Source organism: Felis catus, chromosome B4 (assembly GCF_018350175.1).
Source record: "Felis catus isolate Fca126 chromosome B4, F.catus_Fca126_mat1.0, whole genome shotgun sequence".
Classification (NCBI taxonomy): domain Eukaryota; kingdom Metazoa; phylum Chordata; class Mammalia; order Carnivora; family Felidae; genus Felis; species Felis catus.
The window spans coordinates 25,233,833-25,258,962 of NC_058374.1; the positions used below are offsets into that span (position 1 = coordinate 25,233,833).

The following is a 25,130-nucleotide window of genomic DNA, read 5'->3' on the forward strand; positions in this document are numbered from 1 at the left end:
ACTCAGGATTGAGATATAAGACACTCCTCAAAATTGCAGAGGCACTTAGGAAATTGGATTAGTGATTACTAAGATTATTGAACGGAGAGTAGAACACTGAGATTTGGATGGCTTTAAAAAAGATATGTTCATCTGACCAAAAAAATAACAAAAAAAACTGAGGAATTTAATCTTTGCTTTACAATACAGTATCTGTACCTTAACAGAATATTTTCATCATATAGAAATGGTGTTTCTGGGGCATCTGGTTGGCTCAGTCAGTTGGTCTGACTCTTGATTTTGGTTCAGGTCATGATTCCAGGGCTGTGGGTTTGAGCCACAAGTCGGAGCCTCAGCATGGAGCCTGCTTGAAATTCTGTCTCTTCCCCTCTCTGGCCCTCCCCACCCCTCAAAAAAAAAAAAGAAAGGAATAATGTTTCTTACCAAGGAAAGTGCTAGAGAAACCTAGAAAAATTATTGTATTTAGATGTTGCTTTTCTTTCTTTCTTTTTTTTTAATGTTTATTTGAGAGAGAGCACGCTACGTGCATGTGTGCGTAAGGGGGGTAGGGGCAGAGAGGGGGGGTGACAGAGGATTCAGAGCTGGATGCTGCTTGTCTGCAGTCCATCCAGCTCACCAAATATTCTTCATTCGGATAGGTTACAATCCAACTGAACTTAATTCACTTACACTGTAAATAAAATCTTCTCTGAGGTTAAGGAGTAGTTACTTAGACTGAGATTTGCCTGTGTCTGCTTGTCTTTCTGTGTCTCTGTCTCTGCCAGGATCTCATGCGTTTATTTGTATGTCTGAGCCATTTCTTTTATTCCAGCACTGGGATGAGGGAGAGAATTTTGCAGATGACTAAGATCATTCTTCTTGAGTTTTGTATTTTTAAAGTTTCTTCTTCAGAGAGTAACCTCTTAAATTCTGGGTGTATGTTGCTGTGGCCACTTGTGTCCTAACTGTATTTACTACTAAAATGCTAGCTAATTGAAAGAAAAATCACTCTGCTTATGTTTGCTTAGCACTGGCACATTCTGCATTTATTTAGTTCTGACATTTGAAGTCCTTAATTCACTCTGTTACCTATAGAGTATGAGAAACCAAAACACAGATTTGAGTAGCCCTACTTAAGGACAAATTTGAGAAAGACACTTTTTTTTTTTTTTAACTTTATTTTCTTGTGAGAGAGAGAGCACAAGTGGGGAGGAACAGAGAGAGAGGAAGAGAGAAAATCCCAAGCAGGCTCCCGTGTGTTAGCACAGAGCCTGACACAGGGCTCAATTTCATGACTCTGGGATCATGACCTGAACTGAAATCAAGTCAGAAGTTTAACCAACTGAGCCGCCCAGAGACCCCTGAGAAAAAGACTTTTTAAAGTAATCTTATCAGGAGATAACTAAAAAAGATCTTGTTTGAAAGAATATCAGAGGAGGTATTATGTGGGGGTGAGGTCAAGATGGAATATCTGGTTGGCTTACCAGATTCTGTTGACTCTACATACATATACTGTTCCAGTATAGAGTAGTGTAAAGGGTACTGACTTGTGTTAAAATTTTATCTCTACCATTTACTTTCTGTGACTTTGGTCATGTCAAAGTAAACATTACCAAAAAAAGTAAACATTACCTGGTGGTTTCAACTTCTGGGTTGAATCTAATTCTCATGATTATTGTTATAATGCATACATATTATAGATCATTTATCTATAATAAGCTATAAAAATGCCCTCCCGAATGACCCCAGCCTTACAGTAACAAGCATTTCCTTTTACAAAAAAAAAAAAAAAATTTATGGTTAAAGCCATTTTTTTCACTCTTATCCATTGAAAGGAACAGCAATTAGATAATTTACTATGAGCGCTAAAATTACATTATAATCACTAAGCATAGTTCATTCTGTATAATCTCCCAACACACCCCCACCTTGTTTATTAAATTCCTTGTCTGTGCTAGACACTGGAAATACAGGAGTGACCAAAAACAAATAAAGGCCCTTTTTCATTGAGCTTACGTTGTGTTGTGAAAGATACACGATAAACAAACAATAAAGCAGGGAGAGGGACTGACAAGTCTGAGGCGGTTATTAGTTTCAAAGATCAAGTGGCGATTTTAAAACTGTACATAAGCTGAAAAGTATGCAAAAATGACACAAGATTTTGGTTGCTTAATAAATTTGTTAACCTTAATAATAAAAGTAATAGAAGAAAAAACAATAAAAGTAATATGTGTAAATGAAAAAAAATCCAAACATCAAAGAAGTATGAAATGAAGTGAATCTTCCCCATTCCTTCCATTTTAACTCTTTAAGGGGTAATTACTTTTAATTCTATTTTGTAGAATTCAGAAAACACATATATGTATATACAGATATGCCTGTGTTATATGTATATGTATCCTATTGTTTAAAAAGAAAAAAAAAACAATCATGGCATCATATTAAATATACTGTTCACCAACTACCTTTTGGCCTATAAAAAAATTCAGATGTTTTTCCCAATCAGTACACACAAAGCTAACCTTATTCTTTTTAAGTATCTGCCAATATTTCATATATGGAAATATTTTCTTTTATCAATTACCAGTTGGTGGCTATTTATTTGAATGCCTTTTCAGTTAATTTACCTTGTTCTTCAAATCTGATGATTCTAAATTGGCCTGTAGGTATGAAGGTATCAAAGTGATTACTAGTTCCTACTCTACATTTCTCCTCTTTCGGAGACACTACCTTAGTGAAGGGTACCGGGGTGGCTTAGTTCGTTAAGCTTGGGAGTTTGAGCACCGTATTGGGTTCCATGCTGAGCATGGAACATGCTTAAGATTCTCACTCTCACTCTTGCCCTGCCCCTACCCTGCTTGTGTGTGCAAGCTGGTGCACGCTCTTTCTCTCAAAAAATAAAAAAAAGAGGGGCACCTGGGTGACTCAGTCAGTTAGGCATCAGACTCCTGGTTTCGGCTCCAGTCATGATCTCACCATTTCGTGTGTTCGAGCCCCACATCAGGCTTTCTGCTGGTGGTGCAGAGCCTGCCTGGGATTTTGTGTCTCCCTCTCTCTCTGCCCTTCCCACACTCATACTGTCTATCTCAAAAATAAGCTTAAAAAAAATTTTTTTTAATAAAAATAGAATAAAAAGGGGCGCCTGGGTGGCGCAGTCGGTTAAGCATCTGACTTCAGCCAGGTCACGATCTCGTCTGTGAGTTCAAGCCCCGCGTCAGGCTCTGGGCTGATGGCTCAGAGCCTGGAGCCTGTTTCCGATTCTGTGTCTCCCTCTCTCTCTGCCCCTCCCCCGTTCATGCTCTGTCTCTCTCTGTCCCAAAAATAAATAAATGTTGAAAAAAAAAATTTTTTTTAATAAAAAAAAAAATAGAATAAAAAAACACTAGTGTTAAAGAACAGATACAATAATTTAAATTTAACCCTACAGTTTTCTAAGTGCCCTTAGTTTAATGCACAATTTATAGATCATTGTGTAAAATTTTAAAAGAAGCTTATGTAAAATAGTCTTCAAAATGAAGAGACTTTTTTTTTAACTTGTTTTATTTTTTATTTTTTTAAATTTACATCCAAATTAGTTAGCATATAGTGCAACAATGATTTCAGGAGTAGATTCCTTAGTGCCCCTTACCCATTTAGCCCATCCCCCCTCCCACAATCCCTCCTGTAACCCTCAGTCTGTTCTTCATATTTATGACTCTCTCCTGTTTTGTCCCCCTCCCTGTTTTTATATTATTTTTGTTTCCCTTCCCTTATGTTCATCTGTTTTGTCTCTTAAAGTCCTAATATGAGTGAAGTCATATGATTTTTGTCTTTCTCTGACTAATTTCACTTAGCATAATACCCTCCAGTTCCATCCACGTAGTTGCAAATGGCAAGATTTCATTCTTTTTGATTGCCGAGTAATACTCCATTGCATATATATACCATGTCTTCTTTATCCATTCATCCCTCGATGGACATTTGGGCTCTTTCCATACTTTGACTATTGTTGATCCTGCTGTTGAGGTGTTTGTGCCCCTTTGAAACAGCACACCTGTATCCCTTGGATAAATGCCTAGTAGTGCAATTGCTTGGTTGTAGGGTAGTTCTATTTTTAGTTTTTTGAGGAACTTCCATACTGTTTTCCAGAGTGGCTGCACCAGCTTGCATTCCCAAAAATGAAGATACTTAATTCTTTGATTTCTTGAACCTTTTCTAGGAGAATGTGCACATTAAGTATGTAGTTAATACAGGTACTTTGGGGAATCTATACATGAACTCTGAATCACAAAAGTATCACTAAATAAATTGTAAGTATTATGTTATTTGGTAGTAGGTCAGACTAATAGATTGTGATTTCACAACATGTGTTTCTTTTGATTACAGATTCTTGAAACTATGCCGATGACTGAGAAAGTTGAAGAGTTGCTACATGTCATAGGCCCATTTTATGAAATTGTAGAAGACAAAAAGAGTAGCAAAAGTTCTGACTTAACCTCAGGTTGGACTGTTTTACCTTGTTTTTAGTTCAGCAGATGACACATTATGCATGCATTAATATTTATATGTCTAATTTTTGTTTTACTTTCACATGCCAGTCCGACTGGAGAAAATCTCTAAATACTTAGAAGGTAGGAATAATGAAATCCACGTAAAAATTTTGTTTGAAATTTACACCCTAAAGAATTCTGCACATATTTATAAAACTTAACAAGCTTGTCACGCAAGTTTTTGTTCCAAGCAAATATATTGCATAAAGTTCAAAAATATTATAAATGCTTAAGTTTTAACCCTGCAGTTATTAAAACATGACAAATGATTCACTAAGTGTATACAAAATTGTAGCAGAATTCATGGTTGTATTTTGATAGATCATACTTTCTGATTTGGTTTTTGAGTTACATTAACAGTGACAATGGCTGAAATTACTTTCTAGCTAATTTTAACGTGGCTATGTTTATAGTATGGTTTACTACAGTATAGCAACCTGACACAAGATGTCAATGAATTCACTTAGCTAGGTCTTTTTTTTTTTTTGAGAATTCTAATTTCATGTTCTCAGGAAAGAATTGAAAGGCTTATCTTTTACATAGTAAGAAGAGTTGAATAATAGGTAAATTTGCTGTTATTAACTATAAACATTTGATCTTTAATTTTTTTTTTTTAGAAAGCAGACTGAAATGAGCCTGTAAGAATTATTTCAAATGAAAATTACCTGTTTTATTTTCCTGACATCCCTATTTACAAGATACCTTTCACTAATTGATGGAAATTAGGTATTTCAGAATAGTTATCTTCCTGTCTGTCATAAGACCTGCAGTTTGTATCTGCAATTGTAATTGATAGACTGCTTGCTGAGCATAACGCTCATATAACCACATCCTCTATATCTGATTTACCTAAAGGAGTCAAATTTTAACAAATAATCTTCCTTATAATTTGTACTATTTAGTGCAGAAAAAATACTAAATATTTTCTCTGTGTGAAGCATGTTGTTAGGATTCAGAGGAGAGTAAATCTGGACCTGTTTTAGTAGTATGAGGCTAGAGGCAAATGTTTGAACAACTAATTATAAAGACAAGGTAGAATGAATAATGATAATAAAGGCTCAGATCCATAATCCCTAAGCTGTAATTTAAAAATTCAAAAAACTTAATAAACCATTCTTTTGTAATTCCTTTGAGAGGAAAGACTGTCCTGACATGAACTAATTGAGGAACAGACCTCTGAAATGACGAGGGGCTGTTTTAAGTCTTTATTTTATTTAGTGTGACTATTCATGTGTTTTGTTGTAAAAACTTTATTATTATTTTTTTAGTGGGAGCTGCCTTAAAATTCTGTTGAAGGTGTTACGTAGTATATAGTACATACAGTGTATGACCTTTGCAAAATTAGAAAACTGGATTTTAAATCATATCTGGACCTAAGAGTTGTAAGGGATGTGGACCCATACCATAATTTATTTAACCTGTACCATTCTAATGGACATTTAGATGTTTCCTCTTTTTTTATGTTGTTTTTTATTTTTATTGCATTATACTTATTAGTTTCCTCTTCTGATCTTCAAAAATGCTGCTGAAAGTAACCCTGTATAAATGTCATTAAATATATGTGTAAGTATATCTGTAAGAAATTATTTCTTACAGATACAATATTAGAAGTCTAACTGCAGAGATCAAAGTATATGGGTGTTTCATAGTTTGCAATCTTGAAAAAAAAATTTTTTTTAAACAAAGAATCATATTAAAAGTAGCCACTTAAGCCCAGTAGAACAGATGTATCTGTTTTGCTTGGGCTTTTTCATAATATACATACATAGTTTTGAAATCAGGAAATATGAACTGTCCGACTTTGTTATTTTTCAAGATTGTTTTAACCATTATGGATCCTTGGCATTTCCATATGAATTTTAGAATCAGCTTGTTAATTTTTGCAAAAAGGACCATCTAAGATTCTTAAAGGAATTGCAATGAATTATAGATCATTTAGAGAAGTTTTGTCATCTCAGCAATATTGTCTTCGAATCCATTTGTTTTAGTTCTTTAATTTCTTTCAACAGTGTTTTGTCATTTGCAGTATACAATTCTTTGACTTTCTTTTGTGTACTGCGAAGCATTTTATTCTTTTCACTGCTATTATAGATTATTTTCTAATTTCATTTTTGGATTGTTCATTGTTAGCTTGTAGAAACTCACTTGATTTTGTTTATTGATCTTATATCCTGCAATGTCGCCAAACCATTTGTTAGTTCTAATAGTTTTTGGGTGGATTCCTTAGGATTTCATGTATACAGAGCATGTCATGTGCTTACTTCTTCCTTTTCAATCTGGATGCATTTTATTTATGTTTCTTGCCTAATTGCCATGGCAAGAACTTCTAGTACGATATTAAACAGAGATGGCAAAAGCAGACATCCTTGTCTTGTTCCTTATTTTATTTTTTATTTTTTTATTTTTTTCTTCATTCTTTCTTGTTCCTTATTTTAGGAGCAAAAAACATTCAGTCGTTTAACATTAATTGTTATGTTAGTTGTACATTTTTGTAGATGCCCTTTATCAGATTGAGGAAATTCTCTTACATTTTTAATCTCGTCAACATTATTGTCATGTCAAATGCTTTGTCAGCATCTATTGTGATAATCATGTGACTATTGTCATGAACTGAATTTTGGATGTTGAGTAGGGCTAGTGAGTAATTCTCTGTGCTTTCTGTGCTCTCATCACAGAAATGCCATTTAATGGGGGTTTGGGAGATTTCCTGTTGCTTAGTTTTGTTGAAGATGTCCATGAGTGGTGGGTGTTTTTGTTTCTTGTTTTTTGTTGTTGTTATTCTTTTTCTTGGTTGTCAGGGAGAGAGCAAGATTTATAAACTGTGATGCTGCCATGGTTCTCTAAGAGAGAGTAGAACATAATGGCAATGATAGAGTTGAGTTTTTACTCTTCTGTACCTGTTTAAAATATATGGAGATTTTGACATTTAATATGTTGTTTGAGATGCAGGGAAGCATTCAAAATGCATTTGTAGGGGCGCCTGGGTGGCTCAGTCGGTTAGGCATCCGGCTTTGGCTCAGGTCATGATCTCGCGGTCCATGGGTTCAAGCCCCCCCGTCGGGCTCTGTGCTGACAGCTCAGAGCCTGAAGCCTGTTTCAGATTCTGTGTGTCTCCCTCTCTCTGACTCTCCCCCGTTCATGCTCTGTCTCTGTCTCTCCCTGTCTCAAAAATAAATAAAAACGTTAAAAAAAAAATTAAAAAGACAAAACAAAATGCATTTGTGTAAGTGAAAATGAAGCACAAAAATTTATGGAGAGAGACCACTGTTTTTGACCAGTAGCCACGTAGGAGGCCTTTATTATCTTAAAGGGTGATGGAAATGTAATTCCCTCTCTCTCAAAATGAAGTACAGTAACCAAAGCATTGGCATCATGTGGGAGCCTTATGGTAATGCAGAATCTTAGGCCACCCCAGACTTGCTGATTCAGAATCTGCATTTTAACTAGATCTAAGGTGATTCCTATGCATATTAACATTTGAAAAATTCTGATGAATTTCCTCTCAAGATATGACTGGCCAGTAGGACAATGTGCCTTTTTAAATGATTGATCACATTAATGGATGCTTTAAAATAAAAATAAATATAAAGACATAATAATATAGATAGTGTACCTAAAGCCTTAAAGGTAAGAAAAGGATAAAAAATTTTTAAATGTAGTTCTGTTGATGATATTGATGATATTGTTGTGTTTATGTTTTCAGTATGCTAGGATATAGCAACTGTCTCTTTATTTACTGTGTGTAAAGAGGATCCTTCATCTCTAACTTTTCTGTTTTGATTGATATTAACTTAAAAATAACTCACCCTCTGCCTTGTTTAGGAAGGTTTTAAGATAGCTTTATCACTTTTGTTGTAAACTGAAGGAGTTTCTTTATGTAATGTATGTATAATCAAGGAAAAGAATACTTGCAGATATATGTCAAAATTCTAACTTTTACTTCAAAATTATTTTATTAGTTATTATAAAGGGCAGTATTATTTGTAAATTACAGCATGATTGTGTGTTATAGCACTAGAGATTAAGTGATCATTTCATATTTTAGATCTTGGTAACGTTCTGACTTCTACTCCAAACGCCAAAACTGTTAATGGTAAAGCCGAAAGCAGTGATAGTGGAGCTGAGTCTGAGGAAGAAGAGGCCCAAGAAGAAGTGAAAGGAGCGGAACAAAGTGCTAATGGTAATCTTTGGATGACGAACGAATAATTTTACATTCAATTAGATAAAAGAAGGGACGCCTGACTGTCTCAGTCAATAGAGCACGTGACTCTTGATCTCGGGGTTGGGTTTTAGCCCCACGTTGGATGTAAAGATTACTTAAGAATAAAATCTTTAAAAAATAGATGAAAGAATATGGAGAAGTTGGGACTGATTTGGTGTTGTATGAGAATAGTGTGTATGGTGGGTGGGATGTGGGCTGTTGACCTTATCACCATATTTTCTGTGGACCAAAAGTGCATAGATAGAATTGAACACTAACAAGAATGGACCACTCCTCTAAATGTAATGCCTGAAATGCTGCATTAGAAATGTATTCATATTATAGGGTGCCGGGCTGGCTTAGTCAGTATATCATGCAGCTGTTGATCTAGGGGTTGTGAGTTGGAGCCCCATGTTTGGCATAGTTTACTTAAACAAAAAGAAGAAATGTATTCATTTTAGGTATTGTTGCCAATATAAATATGCATATGTGGCTTACCAAGAAGAGGAGAAATGTTTAAACTCTCAATACCTTGTCAAGAATAGAATGGGGAATTGGATATAGGAAGTTTTGATGGAGAGAGAACATTGGAGTCATAGGCTACTGCATTGTGGGTGGGGGGCCCCACTGGTAGTAAGAGTACCAGTGATTCCTGGGAAGATTGGTTTAGAAAGGGGAGGCAGACAGACACTAAAACAAACCGTACGGCTTACTTTTGCCTTTACTTCCCAATAGGGTATGACAGATAATACCTTCTTCAAAGGATCTTTTCATTGACTATGTGGACCCATTTGTACTTCTGGGTCTCATAGGGCAATTTGCCTATGCTTGAGAGAGTGTAAAGACCTTGAGAGGTTATCTTTAAAGGGGATTCTAGGGATGCCTGGCTGGCTCAGTCAGTAGAGCATGTGACTTTTGACCTTGGGGTCATGAATTTGAGCCTTACATTGGATGTGGAGCCTACTTAAAAATAAAATAAGATAGGTTCTAGAAGATTCACAGGGAACTGAAGTAGTTTTGAATGAGTTTTCAGCATATAATAAATCCCTTTTCAAAGAGTATCCCATCTCTCTGATCCAAGTAGGAAACCATTCAAAGGGATTATGGTAGGTTGGGGAAATGATTACTGATATTAGAATATATATACAGAAGTTGACCTGTGAACTTTTATGAATCTCCCTACTTTCTTTTAAAAGATAAGAAAATGATGAAGAAATCTGCAGATCATAAGAATTTGGAAATCATTGTTACTAATGGCTATGATAAAGACACCTCCACTCAGGATATACAGAATGACATTCATGCCAGTGCTTCCTTGAGTGGGAAAAATGCTGAAGAAATAAAGGCTGTAGATGAAAATTTGGAGCAAACTGGAAAAACTGCTGTCTGCATTCACCAAGGTATTGTCCCAGGATAATTATCTGTCTAGCCTCTTTCCTATGAATACAGTGTTCTTTTCATTGTTTTAGGATATTTAGGAGCAATTTAGAATTTAAAAACTTCTTATTCAATAATATCTTAGGGTTTATTAATATTATAAGGGTGTATAGCTTTGAAAGATAGTGAATTAGAGGCAGGGCTTTTATATTTTTATTGAGACATTTTTAATTGTGTTTTTGTATGGTTTTTTTAAAATAAAGTTTTGAGGGGCACCTGGGCAGCTCAGTCGGTTAAACATCTGACTCTTGGTTTCAGCTCAGGTCATGATCTTAACAGTTTGTAAGTGTGAACCCCACGTTGAGCTCTGTATGGATAGCGTGGAGCCTGCTTGGGATCCTCTCTCTCTCTCTCTCTCTCTCTCTCTCTCTCTCTCTCTCTCTTTCTCTCTCTCTCTCTCTCTCTCTCTCTCTCTCTCTCTCTCTCTCTCCCCCCCCCCCCATATCCTCCCAGCTTGCTCTCTCTCACTCTCTCAAAAAATAAATAATAAAAACATAAAGAAAACAAGAAATATAATTACTTAATGTAACAACTGAACTTGCATAGTTGCATACCAATTTAGGCCTCCTAGTTGGTAGTCAGTTTTCCCTTACAAGATTGTTTTATAAGGTTTGATCTGGACAGTGTCTTTGTATGATTACTTGATAAAATACAATCTTGTCAAATAAAAATTATCAACTATGTTGGAAGTTTTGGTACGTTAAAAGAAAAAAGTGTGGCTTGATAAATTTGTCTCCAGTGTGAAAATAATATAGAGCTGATAAATTTTGAGAGTGGAATAAATGCATTTTTCTTCAGTTAGAGAATAATAATCCCACTTGGACATTTGTTCATTTTCAGAGATAAATGATGATCATGTTGAAGATATTTCAGGAATTCAGCATTTGACAAGTGATTCAGACAGTGAGGTCTACTGTGATTCCATGGAACAGTTTGGACAAGAAGAGGTAAAAATGACACTTTTTATTTTTTTATTTTTTCAACGTTTATTTATTTTTGGGGGGACAGAGAGAGAGACAGAGCATGAATGGGGGAGGGGCAGAGAGAGAGGGAGACACAGAATCAGAAACAGGCTCCAGGCTCTGAGCCATCAGCTCAGAGCCTGACGCGGGGCTCGAACTCACGGACTGCGAGATCGTGACCTGGCTGAAGTCGGACACTTAACCGACTGCGCCACCCAGGCGCCCCAAAATGACACTTTAAAAAAAAAAATTTTTTTTTTTAACGTTTATTTATTATTAAGAGACAGAGAGAGACAGAGCGTGAGCAGGGGAGGGGCAGAGAGAGAGGGAGACACAGTATCCGAAGCAGGCTCCAGGCTCCAGGCTCCAAGCTGTCAGCACAGAGCCTGACACACAGCTCGAACTCACAAACTGCGAGATCATGACCTGAGCCGAAGTCAAACACTTAACTGACTGAGCCACCCAGGTGCCCCGACACTTTTTAATTGGCAGATTTTCAAAGTGATATGTCAGAATACAGTGCATAACTTCTGTTCATAGCAGATGTACGTACACTGTTCATGGCTTTGAAGATATACCTCTAAAATTTTTTTAAATATATAAACATTTGTATGTAGAATTATTTTTGTGAATTTAAAGAATGTATAAAATTCCTGAATGTTCAAAAATATTTCACTATTTTAACTTGTTACTATATTTATATTTGTAAATATCCTGAGGGAGGTGAGATGGGGAGGCAGAAGGTAAACTTTATGCTAGACCCTGTGTTTGAAACGTTGACATACAAAAAAATCGAATAATTTTCAAATCTGTTCTACACACTGACTTCTTTTTTAAGTTTTGAAATATAACTGACATATGCTGTTATATTAGTTTTAGGCATACAACATGTTGATTCAGTGATTCTGTACATTACTCAGTCCTCATCATGATAAGTGTAGTCACCATACAATGCTATTGCAATATTATTGACTATATTTCTTATGGTGTGCTTTCCACCTTTTTCACTTACTTATTTTATGAATGGAAGTTTGTATCTCTTAATCCCCTTTATTTCACCTATCCTCCCCGCCCACCCCGCCCCATCCACGTCTGCTTTGGCAGCCACCGGTTTGTTTTCTGTATTTAAGAGTTTGTTTAGATTTTGTTTGTTTGTTTTTTAGATTCCACATGTAAGTGAAATAATACGGTATTTGTCTTTCTCTGTCTGACTTACTTCACTTAGCCTAATATCCTCTATGTCCATCTATGTTGTCAAGAATGGCCAGATTTCATTCTTTTTCATGGCTGAGTTGATGTTCCATTGTATATGTATACCATATTTTCTTTTTCCATTCATCTATCAATAAACACCTTGGGCTGCTTCTGTTATCTTAGCTGTTGTAAATAATGCTGCAGTAAACATAGACGTGCATGTATCTTTTCAAATTAGTGTGTTCATTTTCTTTGGGTACATACCCAATAGTGGAATTACTGGAGTGTATGGTATTTCTATTTTTAATTATGTGAAGAAGCTCTTTACTGTTTTCCAGAGCGGCTGCATCAATTTACATTCCTACCAACAGTACACAAGGGTTCTCATTTCATATCCTTACCAGCACTTGTTATTTCTTGTCATTTGGATACTAGCCATTCTGACGGGCGTAAGGGTGTGGTGCTTTTTGCATACAGTAATGTTTTTATCTTGTATATATATTACCTTGGTTTCTGTCCTTTCCATAGGGTTGATGGTGTGAAACCATTGCATCTCTTTGGTTTTACTGAATTTTGAACATGTTAGAAGACCTCATGCTTTCAAGGGCCTCATCTCACTTAACAAATTGTTTAAAAGAAAGTCACCTTTTTTATTTTACAGTTTTTGTTTTCAGTCCAGTTTAAATAAATTGTGTAGCTTATAGATCCCTTTCTAAAAGGTTGAAACTTTGAAAGATTCAATCATTAGCAGTTACTGCTTTGTAGAAGCTAAAAATAGAAATGGTTCTAGAATAATCATTTAGTGGAATAGATAATGGATTGTAGGTACTGTTCTGAAACTGAAAAGAGATTTGGAGATAGGAAATATGTTTTCTGTATACATGTATACATTCTTCCAACATCATTGCAAACCAGTAGACCATTACAGACCAGTGTACCTGGAATTTTGCTAGGTGGATTAGATTTCTAAGATTTTTTTTAATGATTACAAATGTTTTATTAAATATCCAATGAACTATGTACAACTTAGAAATATTTGCCATATATACTGTTTTTTTTTTTTTAAGTTTATTCATTTTGAGAGAGACTGAGTGAGCGGGGCGGGGTTGGGGCAGAGAGAGAGAGAGAGAGAGAGAGAGAGAGAAGGAGAGAGAATCCCAAGCAGGCCCCACACTGTCAGCGCAGAGCCCGATGGGGGGCTTGAACTCACAAAATGTGCAAGATCATCACCTGAGCTGAAACCAAGAGTTGGCCGCTTAACTGACTGAGCCACCTAGGCTCCCCATATACCATTCTTATATATTATGCCCTTTGGCATAATAACTTGATTTCAATTTTTTCTTCTTCTTTGACTCCTTAATTTGGTGTTCTTCAGGAATATGACTACTCCCTTGGTTTCAGCCATTACTCGTATACTGATGTTTCTTATCTCCAACCTATATCTCTCTTCTGAATTCTAACTGACCTATTAAACATCTTGCCTAGGAACCTCAATTTATACTTCTCTATAACTATACCATTGTCTCTGTTCCCTTGAGACCCCTTTGTCCTCTGTATTTCTTATCTTGGTGAGTATCACAAAACCATCTGGTCTTTTCCTTTCCCGTACTTCCCACATTCAGTCTTCAACTCCTATTGATTCTCTAATCTCAGAAGTTCTCAAAGCAGCCTCTGTCCCAGTACTACTTTATTGGTACAGGCTGTCGTCACTACTACACCTTTGACTTGGCTTATACTCATTCTGTAAGTTTTAATTCATATCATTTCTTCCAGGAAGTCTCCACTGAGCCCCAATATGAGTTAGGCACCCCTCCTGTGAGTTCCTATAGCAAGCACCCTTCGTCCATCTTTTTCATACTACTTATCAAACTATGCTGTAATGATCTTACTTCTCTCCTTTACCAAGCTATTTCTTTCTTCATATTATCCTTAGAATTTAGCATAGTAACTAGAACAAGAGTAGTAGACATTTTTATGTCTCTTGGATGAATGACTGACTCATGAGAACAATTCATTGCCAGAACTACTCAATACTTTATTCATGGATGAATCATTCCTATCCCATTTCTTTCCTACATATAGGATGCAGAAGGTGAATACATTTTTTAGAAAAATATTTTCTATCATAACATGAAAAAAGTTTTATAAAAACAGTAATTCTTCTGTTGTCACAAAAACTTATGTTTATAGCTTTTAACTAAGTGTTGTTTTAAATTTGTAGTCTTTAGACAGCTTTACGTCAAACGGCAGACCATTTCGATATTACTTGAGTGGTGATCCCAATCAGCCCTTGGAAAGTCCTGGTTTTCCTGAAGATGTTCAAGGATCTCCGGGAAATGGCAACATTGGGGATATGCAGGTTGTAGCAGTTGAAGGAAAAGGTGAAGTAAAGCATGGAGGAGAAGATGGCCGAAGTAACAGTGGAGCACCACACCGTGAGAGACGGGGTGGAGAAAATGAGGAATTCTCTAATGTCAGAAGAGGGAGAGGTGTGTATTCTTTTTTGTTCTTGCTGACTGACTATCTTTAGAAACTAATTAGCAAAAAGGGAAAAGTTTAGGTAAGGAGAGAATTAGAACTCTCAATTTACCTAGTTCTCTTCTTAGATTCTATCCCCCACCCCCAAGGCATAGTAGTGTGATCTCTGAAGGTATAGGAGAAAACATTCCATTTCTATATCTTTTATGCAGTTTTTTGAAGTAGCCAAATTTATGTCCTTCTTGAACAGTCAGTTAATGGTTCCTCCAAATGCCTCTCTGCTTTTGTTTCCTACTGTAGGTAAAAATTTGAATTGTGTCTTTTGCACATTTCCCTACTTAAGTCAAAAGATATTGTTTAAAACTGACAAATCAAGTAATAGAGATAAAAGAACATTTAACAATACAAAGGCAAACATTAAGGAGTGACTGGGTGGCATAGTTGCTTAAGGGTCTGATGTGTGATTTCAGCTCAGGTCAGGATCTCACAGTTTGAGGGGTCGAGACCCACATCGGGCTCAGCGCTGACAGTACAGAGCCTGCTTGGAATTCTCTTTCCCTCTCTCTCTCTGCCCCTCTCCCCCACTCTATCTCTCAAAATAAACAAATAAACATATTTTTAAAGTTAAAAAAAAAAAGGTAAACATTAAGAATGATAATGTGATCAGGTAACAGAATAGAGTTGAGGAGGGAAGCAAAGGGTGTGTGTGTGTGTGTGTGTGTGTATATTAATTTATGATGGTTTATAGTTAGGAATGAGTAGGGACTGTCAGAAAAGAGAATTAATGGAAAGACAAATACCATATGATCTCACTTATATGTGGAATCTAAAAAAACAAAAACAAAAGACCAAGTTATAGACACAGAAATAGATTGATGATTGCCAGAGGCAGGTGTGAAGGGGATATGAAACAGGTCACGGGGTCAAAAGGTAAAAACTTCCATTTATAAAATAAGTAAGTCATGGGGATGTAACATACAGCATGGTGTCCGTAGTTAATCAGACCTGTATTGCATATTTGAAAGTTGCTAAGATTGGGGTGCCTGGCTGGTGCAGTCATTTGAACATCCGACTCTTGATTTCGGCTTAGGTCATGATCCCAGGGTCATGGGATCGGGCCCCATGGTGGGCTCCAGAGCTGAGCATGGAGCTTGCTTGGGATTCTTTCTCTCTCTTCCCCTCTGCCCCCTCCCTCGCTTGCAACCTGTCTTTCTAAAAGAAAATAAAAAAGGAAATAAAAAAAGAAAGTTGCTAAGATAGAAAAGTCTTAGAAATTATCACAAGGAAAAAAAATCTGTAACTGTATGGTGACAGATGTTAACTGAACTTATTGCAGTGATCATTTTACAATATATACAAGTATTGAATCATTACATTGTACACTTAAAAAAAGGAAAATCCCTGCATAATTTCATGAGGTCATAAAAAAAGGATTAGCTGCATTTCTGATTGAAAAAAATCTACATAAAATAAAACAAATGAAGACGGGGAAGAAAAGAGAAGATTAATGGTATTAAGAACATTATTCTTAAAAATTACCATTTTAACATATACCAAATTGTGAGTATTTAATGAAGAAGAGAAAGATCACAACATATTACTAGAGCCTTGGATTCAGATCCCTTTCTTTAGGCAATTTACCAAAATCGCATGTATGAAAGGCTTTCTATTGACAGCCCTGACTTCACCCCGCCTACAAAACATTACAACTCCCAGCAATCACAGGGGTCCATACAAGTGGCAGCCCCTGAAGTGAAGCTTCGTGAGCCTTACCGTAAATCTGCCTCAGCATTAAACAAATCTTATTGAGCTTTTCTTTGTCAGGTCCTGTTCTGGATCCTGGGGATGCTATAGAGAACAGGACAAAGCCCCTCTTTTTGCGGAGCTCATGTTCCAGTAAAGGGGAGCTGACAGTAAATAAGTAAATAATTGAGATTCTTTGTGAATGATAAGTGCTCTGAAGAAAAAAAAATGAGTAATTAGATAATGACTGGAGATGGGGATTTACTATAACAGGGGAATGGTCTGATTAATTCTGTCTTTGCGAAGGCTTGTTTGAAAGCTGACTATGACATAGGATATAGTAAAGTGAGCAGAGAAGAGAGTAATTCTCTAGTGTCATCAGTACCCACTGACAGGCCGTCACAGAATATATGAATCTCTTTTTTTTTTTTTTTTGGAGAAACAATTTTTATTTATTTTTTTTTTTTCAATTTACATCCAAATTAGTTAGCATATAGTGCAACAGTGATTTCAGGAGTAGATTCCTTAGTGCCCCTTACCCATTTAGCCCATCCCCCCTCCCACAACCCCTCCGGTAACCCTCAGTCTGTTCTCCATATTTATGACTCTCTTCTGTTTCGTCCCCCTCCCTGTTTTTATATTATTTTTGTTTCCTGAATATCTCAATCTCTTAAGGATGAAGGAAAAAAAACTAAGCCACAGACCAGACTTCCCACCTTTTTTCCCCTTGTAAATTCTATACCAATAGCTGAAGTGGTTCTTTTCTTGAAGAACCACTTCAAAATTTACTTCCTTTCAATACAAGAGTAGAGGTCTTCTTGAAAATGGCATCAGGGGTGCCAGTCAGTTGAGCATCTGACTCTTGATTTCAGCTCAGGTCATGATCTCGGGGTTCATGGGATCAAGCCCTTGCATCGGACTCTGCACTGGCAGGGTGGAGCCTGCATGGGGGTTCTCTCTCTGCCCCTCTTGTGCGCATGCTCTCTCTCTCACAATAAATAAATAAACGTTTTCAAAAAAGCAAAGAAAATAACATCAGGCACAACACCTCAGTGTACTCTTTGAAGTTTAACTTGACAAACAGCTCTCATTCCATTTCTTTTGCAAGAACAAACACTGCTTGTTGCAAGCGCAGCTTTGGGAATCCAGTTGCTGCTGTAGGGCTCCAGAATGCCAAAGGGCAATGAGGCAAACAGTTCCCTGTTTATTATTTAAAACAAAATAAACAAAACTTACCTATTGTATTAGCAAACATATAGAAACTCATAAACTCCATTTAGGCACAGTAGTGCTTTTTATATGCTGCAATATAAAACTGTTGCAGCCTTTCTGAAAAATACCTTGGTAACACTCATTAAGAACTTCTACTAACTTGTCATCCTTTGACCCAGTAACTCTCCTTTTTTGATTCTGTTTTTTCCAAAGAAATCAGACATTTGGGCAAGAATTTATATACAAAGACATTCATTGCAGTGTTCTTTGTTTTTTGGTTTTGGGTTTTTTTTTTTAACGTTTATTTATTTTTGAGAGAGAGAGAGACAGAGTGCAAGCGAGGGAGGGGCAGAGAGAGAGGGAGACACAGAATCCAAAGCAGGCTCCAGCCTCTGAGCTGTCAGCACAGAGCACAACGTGGGGCTCAAACTCATGAACTGCGAGATCGTGGCCTAAGCCAAAATCAGATGCTTAACTGACTGAGCCACCTAGATGCCCCTGTTTTTTTTTGTGTGTGTGTTTTTTTTTTAATGTTTATTTATTATTTTTAGAGAGAGGCAGGCTCTGCACTCCCAGCACAGAGTCCAGCATGGTGCTCGATCCCATGAACCATGAGACCATGACCTAAGCTGAGATCGAGAGTAAGATGCTCAACCAACTGAGCCCCCCAGGTGCCCCATGTCAGTATTATTTGTAATTGCAAAAATTTGGAATTATCTTATTCAAAAGTGGAGAACGATTGAGTAAATTCATTCATGGCCATGCTGGGGAATTTATGTAGCCATTTCAGTGTTTTTGTAATAAAATGTAAAAATGCAGATAAACATTTATGATATTTTTAAAGAGAAGAACACAAAATTATGTGTTGGGGTAATGCCTATTCTATAAATACATGCATGGGAAAAATAATGAATGGATATATGACAAAATCTTGGTAGTGGTAAGTGCAATAGAATTTATAAAAAGAGAAATACATTTAAAAACCTTTTGGGTTTGGGGCACCTGGGTGGCTCTGTTGGTTAATCATCCAACTTTGGCTCATGTCATGCTCTTACCGTTCATGAGTTTGAGCCCCACATCCAGCTGTCTACTGTCAGCCAGGAGCCTGCTTTGGATTCTCTGTCTCCCTCTCTCTTTGCCCTTCCCCCGCTCATGTGCACACGTGTGCATGCTCTCTGTGTCTCTCTGAAAAATAAATAAACATTAAAAAAAAAAGTACTCTTTGAATTTCTTCAATCTTTTTACCTTATTAGTAAAGAATTTTTGAGAATGCATCTCAAATATGTGAATTATGTGTGAATTATATGCATTTTGTCATGTACTAGTGTAGTAAGTACATTGTAAAACATTAGCGAAGAGAATCTTTGATTATATCAATATCAGTAGAAGCTTCTATAGCTACTTCTTTGCTCCTGGTATTTTGTGTACTTCCTGATTGCTTCCACTCTGCTTTGGAGATTTAGATCTCAAAGAAATAACACAGGAAAATGAATGAAACACACTCTACCTTTATAAGAATTATTTAAAACTAACTGATTTTACTCTCTTAAAATAGGGCATAGAATGCAACACTTGAGTGAAGGATCCAAGGGTCGGCAAGTGGGAAGTGGAGGTGATGGGGAACGCTGGGGCTCAGACAGAGGGTCAAGAGGCAGCCTCAATGAACAGATTGCTCTCGTCCTCATGCGCCTGCAGGAGGATATGCAGAACGTCCTTCAGAGACTTCATAAACTGGAAACGCTAACTGCTTCGCAGGTGAGCTTTTGAATTTGTCTTCTTCCACTGTTGATCCTGTATAACAGCATGTAAGTGTAATCTGTGTTGATCAGGTTTATATAAATCAATGTAATGATTTTTTTTTAATAAAAAGGATCTAGGGGTGCTTGGCTGGCTCAGTGGATAGAGCATGTGACTCTTTATCTCAGGTTGTGAGTTTGAGCCCTGCATTGGGTGGAGAGATTACTTAAAAAATAAATAAAATAATTTTTCAAAAATAATAAAAAATAAAAAGGATCTACTTTTGAAAATATTGGTTATTTAAGAAAAGACTGATCCAAAAGCTAACTACCACTTCATAGAAAATTTTTCGAGTGTAAAATTACCAGTACCTTGTTAGGGGTAGAAGTAGGGTGCTTGGTAGAAGAGGAAGACCTTTTAAGGGGCTCCTGGCTGCCTCAGTCAGTGGAGCATTGGACTCTTGATGTCGGGGTTGTGGGTTCAGGCCCCACATTGGGTGCAGAGATTACTTCAAAATAAAATCTTTAAAAAAAAAATAAAAGGCTCCTGGGTTGCTCAGTTGGTTAAGTGTCTAGACTCTTGATCTTGGCTCAGGTCATTATCTCACAGTTCATGAGATCGAGCCCCGCATCAGGCTCTGTACTGACAACGTGGAGCCTGCTTTGGATTCTCTCTCTCTCTGCCTCTCTCTCTCTCTTTCTCTTTTTCTCTTTCTCTTTCTCTCTGTGTTTCTGTTTTTCTCTCTCTCTCTCAAAATGAGTAAATAAAGTTTAAAAAAAGAGCTTGGGGTGCCTGGGTGGCTCAGTCAGTTGAGCATCCAACTTCAGCTCAGGTCATGATCTCGCAGTTCATGGGTTCGAGCCCCACATCAGGCTCTGTGCTGACAGCTCAGAGCCTGGAGCCTGCTTCGGATTCTGTGTCTCCCTCCCTCTCTCTGCCCCTCCCCCGCCTGTGCATGCATGCGTGTGTGTGTGTGTGTGCGCGCACACATGTGCACTCTTTCTCAAAAATAAATTTTAAAAAAAATTTTTAAAAAGGGATGTTATATAGTGCAGTTCAAGGAAGTAATAAACCATAACTAGTGCTTTAGAGTTCATCATTAAGGAGTCACTCTTTTGTAGTAAACATTGTCCTCTATCTTGACTTCTTTTTATTTTTTATTTTATTTATTTATTTTTTTTAATTTTTTTTTTTAACGTTTGTTTATTTTTGAGACAGAGAGAGACAGAGCATGAACGGGGGAGGGTCAGAGAGAGAGGGAGACACAGAATCTGAAACAGGCTCCAGGCTCTGAGCAGTCAGCACAGAGCCCGACGCGGGGCTCGAACCCACAAGCTGTGAGATCATGACCTGAGCCGAAGTCGGACGCTTAACTGACTGAGCCACCCAGGCGCCCCTTGACTTCTTTTTAAAATGCTGTAGAGATAGTATATTAAGTTACCAATTCTTTAGTGTAAATTAGTTGTAGGATCAAAACTTTAAAGCCAGAGAGGAATGTAGAGTCATAGTTTGATGTTCGCAGTTATTTAACCCTGGAAGAGTAAGAATATTAAACCTTTGAAAACGCACTATAGCAAGTCATTGCAGAAACTAAAGCAGAACCCAGGCATCCTGTATCCTAGATCAGTGCTCTTTCTGTACTGAATAAAACTAGACAGTTAAGTATGGAGAAGGTACTAAAGGAAAGGAAAAAGGTTCGGAGGAAGGGCTAGTTCATCTTGGTTCACAGTTTGGGGCTGGGCTGTGATAATCCCTGGATTTGGCTGCGATAATCCCAGGACTTGGCTGCAGAGCCTTCAGATGGCTACTAGTACTGTGCCCCATTTGTCCTCTGACTTGTTCCTCTTGGAGTAATGTTTATTGCAGGAAAAGGCAACTAAACAGGCTGTCTGACCCATTATATAGCACTGGGGGCACCTGGGTGGCTCAGGTTGGTTCAAGTCATGATCTGTAAGAGATATTGTTAGTTAATTAAGATATTAAGTTAGTTAATCAAAGATGTGCTTCAGTTCCATGATAAACAAATTAAATATAGATTCATTTAAAGAAACTACTACTGTAGGCTTTTTAAACAACTCCTATGAATATTTTAGCTTTTTTATCCTTTGAGTAACTCAGATTATCACAAGGTTTCTCTATTGTACATGTTTCAATGATTGTCAAGTACATTTTATCATCACTTAGACTGTGACTCTGTTGATGTTCATGAGTCTATGAACACCTTGTTGATTATTTGTATCTTTTGTTAATAATAAAATCTACTTTCTGTATTAGCTTGAGAAAAAATATATTTAAGGCCCATGATCTTGTCAACTATCCCTAGATTAATACAAACTATATTAAAGAATAGCTAACCATGATGGAAAGCTCATTCGTTCATTTAGTATTATTGAATATTACTGTTCCAGTAGTCTGCCTTTTCTTATTCTGTGACTAATTATTTATTTTCTATCCTTTAATTTCCAAAGCATGCTCACTCATATCTGACTGAACAATAGTACATAAATATCCTTTTACAATAGGCCAGGACATCCATTTTATCCCAATTACACAAAAGCAAATAAATGCAAAATACTGTTACGTGACTTCCTTTCATGAAATTATAAGACCCTACATGCACATATATTTTTAAATCCCTTTATTCCCATTCCATCTTTTTGGCTGAACTTTATTCATATAATGTCTGCCCGTGTTATAGGTCCCTCTCTTGTGGAAGGCATTAGTATCCAGTCACCCAAGCCAAAAGTTGCTCTCCATCCCCCACTTCTAGTCATCAAGTGCTAACAAGACATCTTCTTAAATCTTTCTGGAATGGGTCCCCTCTCCATTAGAATTCCCTTTAGAATTCCCTTTTCCAAGTCCGCTTCTTCATAAGTGTGACGTGAAAGATTTTAGTTGGCTCTGCCGAAGTTTTCTTTAGTCAGTGGTGACAGCTCCACGTCTATTCACTTTTGTAAGTTCTTGTGTCACGGTCATAGTCTCATCAACAGTAGCACAAATGTGGTTTTTAATCTCTTCCTGCTCTACAGCAGTTGGTTTAAAGCATGCATACAAAGTTTGATATCCAGACTTTATTGCTGACAATTAATTCCTTTAAGAGTGTAACTGGATTTTTCTTGCTTGCTGTATCAGGATGATTAGTCTTGATTTCATATTCCAGCCTGTATTGAAAGTAATCCAGATCAGAGTCAGCTTTCAGGAACATCAGTTCCAGCTTATTGACCTCTACCTCCATGTTGAATAGTTTATGCTGTGACTTTTAATTTTTTTTTTTTAATTTTTTTTTCAACGTTTTTTATTTATTTTTGGGACAGAGAGAGACAGAGCATGAACGGGGGAGGGGCAGAGAGAGAGGGAGACACAGAATCGGAAACAGGCTCCAGGCTCTGAGCCATCAGCCCAGAGCCCGACGCGGGGCTCGAACCCACAGTCCGCGAGATCGTGACCTGGCTGAAGTCGGAGGCTTAACCGACTGCGCCACCCAGGCACCCCTGCTGTGACTTTTTAAAAGAGTAATTTGTATACATTTAATGTCTTCATTGGTATTGAAATTCTGCTAAAAGTTCTTTTGATTTTTTTTTATCTTTCGAAGTTTTTTTTTTCACTCTTGTCTTACATAAAACAAACCAAAAAAAGATTCTGACATGTTAAGGACTTTTTCCTTAAAATTTGCATTATTCACAGCAGCTCTTCCTGCCCGTGGTCCTGTCCCCATGCTTTAATAAGATCACCTTTTTGCACCCCACACCCCCCCCGAAATTTTTTTTTGCATAATTCATTTGGATGAAGAAAAGAAGTAAATTGATGGCAAAGTAGTAGTAGATTGTAGAACTAAAGGAAATTTAGTTCAGTACCTCTAGTTCAGCAGATGAAGGAGAGATACAGAGAAGACACCTTACTTAATTGGTGGCAAAGCCAGTTCTATAACTAAACTTTCCAGATTTCTCATGCAGTGCACTTTCCATCACAGCAAGTGTCTGAGATTCATTCACTCAATGAATATTTGGTGAATGGCCACATACCAGATACTTTCTGGGTAGTGGACACATAAATGAAAAGGGAGACAGCACTGGGTAGCAGACCTTAGAACAAACTACCTGGTTTCAAATCCTGACTCTGCCACTTATTTTTTTTTTAGGCTTTTTTTTTTTTTATGTTTCTTTATTTTTGAGAGAGAGAGAGACAGAGTGTGAGCAGGAGAAGGAGCAGAGACAGAGGGAGACACAGAATCTGAAGCAGGCTCCAAGCTCTAAGCTGTCCACACAAAGCCTGATGCAGGGCTCAAACTCATGAACAGTGAGATCATGACCTGAGCCAAAGTCGGACGCTTAACTGACTGAGCCACCCAGGCGCCCTCTGCCACTTATTGTTTGATCTTCAATTAGGTTACTTTACTTTTCTGTGTCTCAGTTTCTTTATCTATTAAATGAAAATACTAATAATACCTACATCATAGGATTGTTCAGAGGATAAATTAAAATGCATAGTACAGTGCCTGGAATATTCATGTGATATTTACATATTGTCACATGAGATAATGGTGGTGACAATAACAATGATAATAAGACTGCTGGGGGGGCGCCTGGGTGGCGCAGTTGGTTAACGACTTCAGCCAGGTCACGATCTCGCGGTTCGTGAGTTCGAGCCCCTCGTCAGGCTCTGGGCTGATGGCTCAGAGCCTGGAGCCTGTTTCCGATTCTGTGTCTCCCTCTCTCTCTGCCCCTCCCCCGTTCATGCTCTGTCTCTCTCTGTCCCAAAAATAAATAAACGTTGAAAAAAAAAATTAAAAAAAAAAAAAAAAGACTGCTTGGTTTCTTCCCTCAGGAAGTTCACAGCCTTAGAGAGGACCTAACTTAAATAATTCTCTGTCTTCATAGTTTCTTTGCAGTGGTTACAATTGTGTGGGATTTCTCCTTTCAAAAATATTTTCAAAAAAAATCAGTAATCCTTAGCTTAATCCAGGAATAGAATGGTAAATAGAATTTCTGACTATGTCAAAGCTACATAAAAGCCACTTGATACCAACAAAGATTCTTTGTTCAATTAAATTTCAGTCAGACTCTTGAACCTTCTCTTAGGCATCTCTTCACATCTTTGTAAAATCCAGTTTCATCAAGAACCCTGCTCAGTCAGTGTAACCAGACAGGCTCTTCAGCCTCTGCCTTCCCCCAGGTGCTTTCTGAACACCTGGGCCCATCTTCAGCAAGAATCCTGTTAGATCAGTTTAACTAGAATCTCCCTTACCCCTGATGTTCCCTCTTAGGAATTTTCCACCCACTGATCTCAGCCCTCCTCCTTACACTAAATTCTCCCTTGCCCATACTGTATTGGGAAATGAGCCCAGTCTGTCTCCCCCTGACTGTAGAAGTCCCTATACCCAGTGATAGCCCCTTTTCCCTTGAATAAAGTCTTCCTTACTGTGCTTTCACAAGTGTCACTGATTGTATTTTTCTTTAACAACAGGTATGGGTAAATATTAAAGCAAAAACTCGTACTGTTAATTATACAGCAAGTGTCAGTGCTTCGTAGATATGAGCAAGGGTCTTTGGGAATCTTCATTTGCCTCTCCAGACCCTTTATTATTTAGGAAAAAAGTCCACTAATGATCAGCATCTACTAAGGTAGAGTTCTGATTCTACCTTAGTATTTGTTAGTAGT

General features: G+C 37.3%; 1 protein-coding gene across 6 annotated transcripts in view; it reads left to right on the plus strand.

Moving 5' to 3' along the window:
• Positions 1-25,130, plus strand: part of ACBD5 (acyl-CoA binding domain containing 5) — a 46,828-nt gene that overhangs the window by 12,856 nt on the left and 8,842 nt on the right. For 5 of the 6 annotated variants that reach the window (XM_006933328.4, XR_002743692.2, XR_006600366.1 and 2 more), the window contains exons 5-11: positions 4,345-4,459; positions 4,557-4,589; positions 8,554-8,688; positions 9,906-10,109; positions 10,987-11,093; positions 14,524-14,791; positions 19,291-19,490. In XM_006933328.4, coding sequence (XP_006933390.1) covers positions 4,345-4,459; positions 4,557-4,589; positions 8,554-8,688; positions 9,906-10,109; positions 10,987-11,093; positions 14,524-14,791; positions 19,291-19,490 — 1,062 coding nt within the window. The remainder of the gene's footprint in view (positions 1-4,344; positions 4,460-4,556; positions 4,590-8,553; positions 8,689-9,905; positions 10,110-10,986; positions 11,094-14,523; positions 14,792-19,290; positions 19,491-25,130) is intronic. The other variant, XR_002743691.2, reaches the window with a different exon arrangement.